General features: G+C 53.6%; 1 protein-coding gene across 1 annotated transcript; it reads left to right on the top strand.

Moving 5' to 3' along the window:
• Positions 1 to 2608: 2608 nt before the first annotated feature.
• On the top strand, positions 2609 to 3465 carry RNF186 (ring finger protein 186). The gene has a single exon (XM_008148245.3). It carries the CDS (start codon positions 2612 to 2614, stop codon positions 3359 to 3361), a length of 750 nt encoding a protein of 249 aa, XP_008146467.1. The 5' UTR covers positions 2609 to 2611; the 3' UTR covers positions 3362 to 3465.
• The last annotated feature ends 4487 nt before the right edge of the window (positions 3466 to 7952 follow it).

Below are 7952 nucleotides of genomic sequence, written 5' to 3'. Positions count from 1 at the left end.
CAGACTGTTTGTCTGGTTGATGTTGACCCTGTGTCAGACAGCAAATAAAGGCTTCTTCATCTATTGCTATGTTACAATTTCCCTTGACACTGGCTCTAGAATAAATATTGGGGTGGGTTTTAGAAGTTAATATACCGGGGAAAAAGCCAAAGATAGAGCTCTGGCTTCAGGCATGGCTGGATCTAGGCATCCAAATAATGTCATCAGCCCTTTTTCTGACTCGTCTCTATTTTTATTATTGTTACTAGAGGCCTGGTGCACGACATTTGTGCACTGGGGGGAGGGGGAAAGGGTCCCTCAGCCTGACCTGTGCCCTCTTGCAGTGTGACATTTCCCAAGGGGTCCTTAGTGGTGCTGCAGAGGCGGGAAAGGCTCCCGCCACTGCCGCTGCGCTCGCCAGCCATGAGCCCGGCTTCTGACTGAGCAGGTGCTCCCCCTGTGGGAGCACACTGACCACCAGGGGGCAGCTCCTGCATTGAGCGTCTGCCCCCTGGTGGTCAGTGTGTGTCATAGCTACTGGTCATTCTGTGGTTCGGTTGATTTGCATATTAGGGTTTTATTATATAGGATTAGTGTGTGTGTGTGTGTTGTGCGCGCGCGCGCGCGCGCGTGTGCCCACTGACCTTACTCTTAGGCAGTTTCTTTGCATGCAGTAGTCCTGGCAGCTCCAGAGTTCCATCCCCTAATTTGGAAATCAAGCAAAGAAATTTCTCAGTAGTCCCAACGCAAGTCCCAGAATTGAATCTTATTGGCTCGCTTAGATCAGATGCCTATGTCTGAACCAATGGCTGTAGCCAGCATGACGGAAAACCCTGATTGGTCTTCCCTGACTCACATCACGTCCCGCTTCCACAGAACTGGGAACCACACAGAATGACCGTGGGGAGCAATGTTTGCCCAAAGGGAACACAGGCCACTGTAGAAGGAAAAACGGATGCTTAGCATGGGGGCAAAACAGATGCCCATTGCTCCATCCGAGATCCCCTTCACCTTGATCTGGGGGGAAACAGAATGGAAAGAAATAACTGACAGTCAAACTGAAGACTAAGGAGAAGAGCTGCCGTGGTCGGTGGCGGGGAGGGGGTGGGGAGAGGGGGGAGGAGAGATTAGATTTCAGAGACAGAGGGTCCAGGGGAGGGTGAAGCAAGAGGGCACTTTGGGTGGGGAAGAGCTGGATCAGAAGCACTGGATTCTGCGTGGCTCTCAACAGGTGAGCTGAGAAGCGAAGGACCGCTCCTGAGTGAGGCAGTTGTCTGAGGGAGTGGACTTGCCACCCCACCCGCCCTCTGCCGCTCAGGGCAAGGTAAAGGGATTACGTTTTCTTAACTGCCATGCTGCCTGTCTCACGGTCCCACGGAGTCCTGCTAACTTGAGTCACCTTCCTGGAAGCTTATTGCCCACGCACAAACTGATGAGATTGAGTTCCCGGCCACAAGAGGCTGGGAACCCGACCTTGGATGCCAATAGATTCCTGCCCCATGGAAGGCCCCTTGGCAGGCAGCCAGCAGGCCTGCCCTGACCCCAGGCTGCCTCTGCTTCCAGGCCCCCAGTGTCTCCTTTCCGCACTGGGCCAGGATTCCAGGGGCCGCAGATAGGACCCCTGGCAGGGGGCTCCCTCAGAGTCGGCCACGTGACGTGCCCAGCACACACCTAGTGGTGCCTATCGTTAGGTATGCGGAGAGCACAGCAGGGCACCGATGAGATGCTCAGGAAGCAGTAACTGTAAATGGACTGTTCGGCTGGGCTTCCCTCGCCAACCTTCTCAGAACACTTTTCCATCTCTCTTTCTCATGGGCCACCTGCTCGTAAATGTGTTCAAAGCACAGACATTTGCCCCCACGGATCCTGGCACCCACAAGGTTTAGTCTGAGACCGTCTGTGGCAGCGCTTCTGAAAGTGGGGCCCCTCGTCCCCCTGTGTTGGAACGACAATGTTTAGATCCCCTCCAGACCTGCTGGGTCTGTCTCTGGGTTTGGGGGCTAGAGATCTGCCTGTTCAAAGGCTCCAGGGGCCCCTGACTGGTTTGGCTCAGTGGCTAGAGCGTCAGCCTGCGGACTGAAGGGTCCCGGGTTCGATTCTAGTCAAGGGCATGTACCTTGGTTGCGGGCACATCCCCAGTAGGAGGCAGCTGATCGATGTTTCTCTCTCATCGATGTTTCTAACTCTCTATCCCTCTCGCTTCCTCTCTGTAAAAAATCAATAAAATATATTTTTTTTAAAAAAAGGCTCGTGGTGGTGGTGGTGGTGGTGGTGGGAATTCAAATACATCCCGAAGCTCACCAGCCCCAGGGCACCTGGCCCCAGCTGGACGGTTCTGATTCACTAATAGGCCCTGCCCACTTTGGCCCTTCCATCAGGTAATTCAAAGTCTCCAGGCCTGCTGGTTACTGATTAACTCTAGGGAAGAAATAATAATAATTGAAGGGGCAACATAAGCCCAGAGGCAAGCTGGGCAGCCCTGGGGGAGCGGTGCCAGACGGCTGCTGTCACCAGGCACCGAACAGAAGGACAAGGAGGCTGACACGCCGCCTGAGATCAGACTCGGTCCCCGCAGCACCTTGTCCATGCCCAGGCCCTGAGCTGCCACGTCCCGCTGGCCCCCCTGCCCAGAATGGCCTGCACCGAGGCCCCACAGCAGCCAGCCCCCCACCGTCCTCAGCCCATCTCGGCAGGAACCACCACCACGGGCCCTGCGGGGGGGCATCGTGGCTCCGCGGGTCCCGACCTGGAGTGCCTGGTGTGCCGGGAGCCCTACAGCTGTGCCCGACGCCCCAAGCTGCTTGGCTGCCAGCACGCCTTCTGTGCTGTCTGCCTGAAGCTCCTGCTGTGCCCGCAGAACGACACCTGGTCCGTCACCTGCCCGCTGTGCCGCCAGGCCACCGCCGTCCCCGGGGGCCTCATCTGCAGCCTGCGTGACCAGGAGGCCGTGGTGGGGCGGCTCGCCCGGCCGTGCCCAGAAGTGTGGCTCTGTCCTCAGGAGCTGGTGACTCCCGCCGCCTTGACAGCAGGGCACCCCGGCTCGGCGGGAGAGGATGGGCAGGACGTGGCCAGTGCCAACCGCGTGGCCGCCCGGCGCCTGGTGGCACACCTGCTCCTGCTGGCCTTGCTCATCGTCCTCATCCTGCCCTTCATCTACCCCGGCCTCATGCAGTGGACGCTCACCTTCATCATCGCGCTGGCCCTGCTGGTGGCCGCCCTCTTCTGCTGTCACCCCCGCAGCCGGGGCCGCGGCCGGCCCTCCCCCAGGACCCTCTTCTGCGGAGAGCAGAAACACAGCGAGATCGCCTCCGTTGCCTGTGTGCGCCCCGTCCAGGCACCCACAGCACCTTGTGCCTCTGCGGCCCCGATATTCTCACAGTGAACAGGGTAAGGGGCTGTGAAGTAAGGCTGCTCCCTCAGGAGACGGAGTGCCAGCCAGACTCGCAAGCTAAAGCCAGATGCTGTCTCGGGTCCGGAACTATGTGCTTGGACGACAGACCTATGCCTGCCCCGGGGATGGCGCGGCTAAGCGGTTCGGGGTGGGGAGGAGACACAAATGACTTGAACCCTACATGGGGGCCTCCTGTCCCTCTGACTCCAGTGCTCCGGGGTTTTCTTCCTATACCTTGAGGAAAGGAGTGCAATACTAACGTGTTGAGGGACAAATAGAACCAGAACTCCGCTTTTACTGTTTTGTAATTTATGTAGCTGGTTTTATTTTATGGCTTGGTCTGGGGCTGGGTTTTTGTGTTTGGGGTCGTTTGTTCCTGTTCCTGGCTGCTACACATTTTCCCTCCTGGGAAGTCAGAGCTCACGGGACGTCCTCCTGTGTCCCCGTCAATGCTGCCCAGCCCATGCCCACCCCACCTTGCCAAAGGTCCTGGCAGTTTGGGTCTTCCATTGTGTCACCACGCCATCCTTCCCCCCAAGAATGGAGTGAGAGAGCCTGTATGGAGAAGTGGTACTCCTGATGCCAGCAGGAGCCCCCACCTTTAGTTGGCAGAGCTGGGAGGGTGGAGGGAATGCGGGTGGGTCTGGAATTTCCCAGTTCCGTGTCTTCCGGCCCTGACTTAACGGAGAATCTCCGAGTTGCAAGGGCTTCCCCGATGCTGGCCCAGCTGCCCACTGGATGCGCTGCCCCCGACTCCAGAACTGGACATTATGAGTGCTGCCTTCTTTACTATTGCATCTCCCTTCCTGCTTGAGCGCTTTTCATAAAGATAAGAGGCCTCGTAACTGCAACGGTCCTCTCCAACAGCCCCACCTTTCCCGCCTCACCCCGAGAGTCGCAGTCATCTGAAAGGCCTTTGTGTTTTTTCTTGGTCATTTCAGCTCCGTAGCACGGAGGAATGACCTTCCACGGTCACCCAGGTCAAGCCCCAGCCGGGGAGACCTGTGGGGTGCAGGGGAGTGGAGGGTGAGCGAAGACATGCTGTTTCCTTCCAAAGGCCATAATAGGAAAGCAGACTTGAGACCTCAGATGGGCCTCCCCCGAGCGCAATCCATTGTCCTGTCCTGTCCTGTCCTGTCCTGGAGACTCGCTACGGTTGACAGTACCTTTGTCGGGAGGGAGGTGAGAACTCTTGTCACCGGAGCACAGGGGGTGGATCCTGTGTTGGTGAACAAGGTCCTGCTTCTCAGAGCTTCCCTTTCCCTGAAATGAGCTGGTAGAACTGGAATATTCCTAACACCCCTGCAGCCCAGGAGCTGAGGGCACTGCCGAGCCCCCAAGCAATGGACATGCATGGGCCACATCCCCTGTGGCCTCATGCAAAGAAAGGTCAAGATACAAGTGTGGGTGCAATTAGCTGTTCTTAAAATCTGGGTGCCTTTTTCTCTTATAAGGTCCTTCCAGGGTAACTCGGTGACACCCACGCTATTGGCTTTATGGACTCCTGGTGCTGGAAGAGAATGTGTGAGTGGATGCGGGCATGTGTTGCCCACACCATTAAGCCAAGGCCAAGTGGAACCCTGTCTCGCCCTAGCCGGTTTGGCTCAGTGGATAGAGCATCGGCCTGTGGACTGAAGGGTCCCGGGTTCAATTCCAGTCAAGGGCACGTACCTTGGTTGCAGGCTCCTCCCCAGCCTGGGCCCTGGTAAGGGCTCGTGCAAGAGGCAACCAATCGATGTATTTCTCTCACATTGATATGTCTCTCTATCTTTCCCTCTCTCTCCCACTCTCCCTAAAAATCAATGGAAAAATCCTTTGGAAGAAGAAAAGAAAAGAATACCCTGTCTCCCCAGGAGGAGTTAGTGACAATGATTGTTATTTCCTGAGCTGGCCTCGGGCATGTGTGTTTTGGGATGGATGCCAGTAGAGTAGGCAAAGAACATTCTGTCTCCACTCACCACCATTCCTATTCCATCTAGTTCTTGGACCCTCCACCAACAAGAAAATCTTCACCAAGATTTCAGTTGTTAATGACAGCACCATTTCTACCACAATAATGGTGGCTGCATGTTTATTCAGTGCTTACTATGTGCCAAGCTCCGCCAAACTGCTTTATGTGCATTATCTAGCTGAATCTTCATGATAACCTATGCAAGTAGAAATCATTTGCCGATGAGGAGACTGAGGATCAGAGAGGTAAATTCATCTGCCTCAGGTTGCACAGCCGGCCACTTTCAGAGCTCTTTCTGCTCCATCATGCTGTGTCCTTTGTGTGGCAGTTCCAAAACAACCAGGAAGCTAGTGGTCACTTGTGGGCTTGCAAGGTAGAGTAGAAGACTAAGCTCAGGAGCCTCCAAATTCCAATGGTCAGGCACTCAGAGAGGCCAGAGAATTCCAGAACCTGTTGTCAATGTTAAAGAGAAAGAAAAGAGAATGATACAAATGAGATGGCTTTCCTACGGACTTTTACCACCCAGTCCCAGCCTCCCCTGCAGGGAGCTCTGCTGTCACATGGTCCCCAACCAGTGTACTCTCCCTCCCCCTGAGCAAAGATGTCCTGACACTGCTGTCTCCACTCCCCTGGAAGCCCAGCTGGCCCCAAAGACCTTCTGGCCCCTGCAGTATGGGGACAGGGAGCCCCAGAGGCCAGTATCAGCCCAGGCTGCCCTGCAGGGGAGCAGAGGAAACAGGCAGTGTTGAAAAAGGGTGTGAGTGGAAGAAATCAGGGAGGCAGGCCAAGGTTCAAAGCTAAGTTCTGACCCAGCATATGGCCAGTTACAGAACTTCTCTGAGCCTTCGCTTGCTCACCTGTGAAGTTGGGGAGGACACCATTCACTTCCCAGAGTCTCCATGACGATTCAAAGTGCCCCCGGATGAGAACCCTCTGTCCAAATGGGTGGCCTTTGTCATTAATCATTGGCCCCTGGGGTAAACGGGTTTCTTGGGGCCTGTTCAGGGGGCTGGCTTTGATGATAGGATAGAGAAGCCAATCCAAAGTGGAAATGTTGTCCAGGGCAGGTTATCTGGTGGAGAACTTTGTGCTTAGGTCCTAAGGGGAGGTCCAAAGGATGAAGAATTGGGGGGAGGGAGGGTCGGGCAAATTTCATCCCCATCAGACCCATCTCCCAATCTGTGGCCTTGCAGTCAAACACACCTGCCTTGAATTCTAGCTTCATCACTTACAAGTCACCTTACCTGTCTGAGTCTCAGGTTCCTTACCCATGAGACAGAGCTTACAGTCCCTATTTCATAGGGTTGCTGGAGGAATTAACGAAATAACCCTTGGTGAGCATTCAAGATCATAAGGAGGTAAAGCAGAGAAATGAAAAAGCAAGGAGGGAGAGAGGGTCGAGTTATAGCAAGATGAGAACAGTCTCCTCTTATTTTATTCGATCTTATTAAAACCTGGCCACTAGAATTCACCTCCCCATGACCAGCCTCAGCAGCAGCCATGTCTTCAGCAAAATATAAGAAAACAATCATGGCTAACATGATTCTAATGCACTGTGGGAAGTATATTGCATGTATTAAATTACCTCTGCTTTAAGGTAGATTCTATGATTACCCCCAAATTACAAACAGGGATACTGAGACATAGAGAAGTTAAGTAACTTGCTGGAGATCACACAGCAAGGCAGTGGTGGGCCAAGAGTAGACTGCAAAGGCCCAACTCCAGAGTGTAGACTTGGAGTCACTTTGCTATATCAAAAAGAACATTTCCAGCACATCATAAGCCCTCAAGATATGTGGGCCCCTGGCCTGAAGGGTAAAGAATTAAGAAGAGTTGGCATTCCCCCATTTGGTTATAGCTTCCTGACTTAGTGGGTGTTTGGGGCTGAGGTTGTGGGAGCCTACCTGCCCCATTACCCACCACCATGTTCTCATCGCACCTTCCAGCACCTGTTCATTGTGGGAACCTCTTTGCAAATGACTGCAGGAAGCGTTTCAGCCTTTGCCAGAGCAATTCACTCTTTGTGGCAAAGGAAAGCCTTTCCAGGAATGAAAGACGTTCCTGCAATTTCTCAGACTATGGGAACAGCATAGAGCACATTCAAAGGGATATCAGATCTCTGCTCTTGAAACTGCCTGGAGCTATTCGTATGAACTTTGTATTCTTGTCAGAAGATCTTGAGATCCCTCTTTTAAAAGAAGGACTATTTACTGGGTCAGTAGAGAACTGTGAACAATTCAGAACACCATGAGATCTTAGGTCCATCCATGCATTTACTTATTCAACAAATATTGATTGAGCGTCTGCTCTGTTCCAAGCAGTGATCAGGGTATTTAATCTTGTTTGATAGGGCACTTTGATGAGGAAGGAAAACTAACACGTGCAAAGCGCCTGTCATGGGTTGAATTGTGTCCCCCTTCCCAGAAGAAGCTAGGTTGAGGCCCTAACCCCACCACCACAGAATATGATCTCGTTTGGAAATAGGGTTTTTACAGAGATGATAATCAAGTTAAAATGAAGTCACTGGGGTGGGCCCTAAAACAATATGACTGGTGTCCTTACAAAGAGGGGACATTTGGACCCTGAGGCAGACACACACAGAGGGAGGACAATGTGAAGACACACAGGGAA

The sequence above is a fragment of the Eptesicus fuscus genome, chromosome 9 (assembly GCF_027574615.1).
Source record: "Eptesicus fuscus isolate TK198812 chromosome 9, DD_ASM_mEF_20220401, whole genome shotgun sequence".
Classification (NCBI taxonomy): domain Eukaryota; kingdom Metazoa; phylum Chordata; class Mammalia; order Chiroptera; family Vespertilionidae; genus Eptesicus; species Eptesicus fuscus.
The sequence above is the reverse complement of the archived record's forward strand: the minus strand, read 5'-3'. Positions and strand labels throughout refer to the sequence as shown.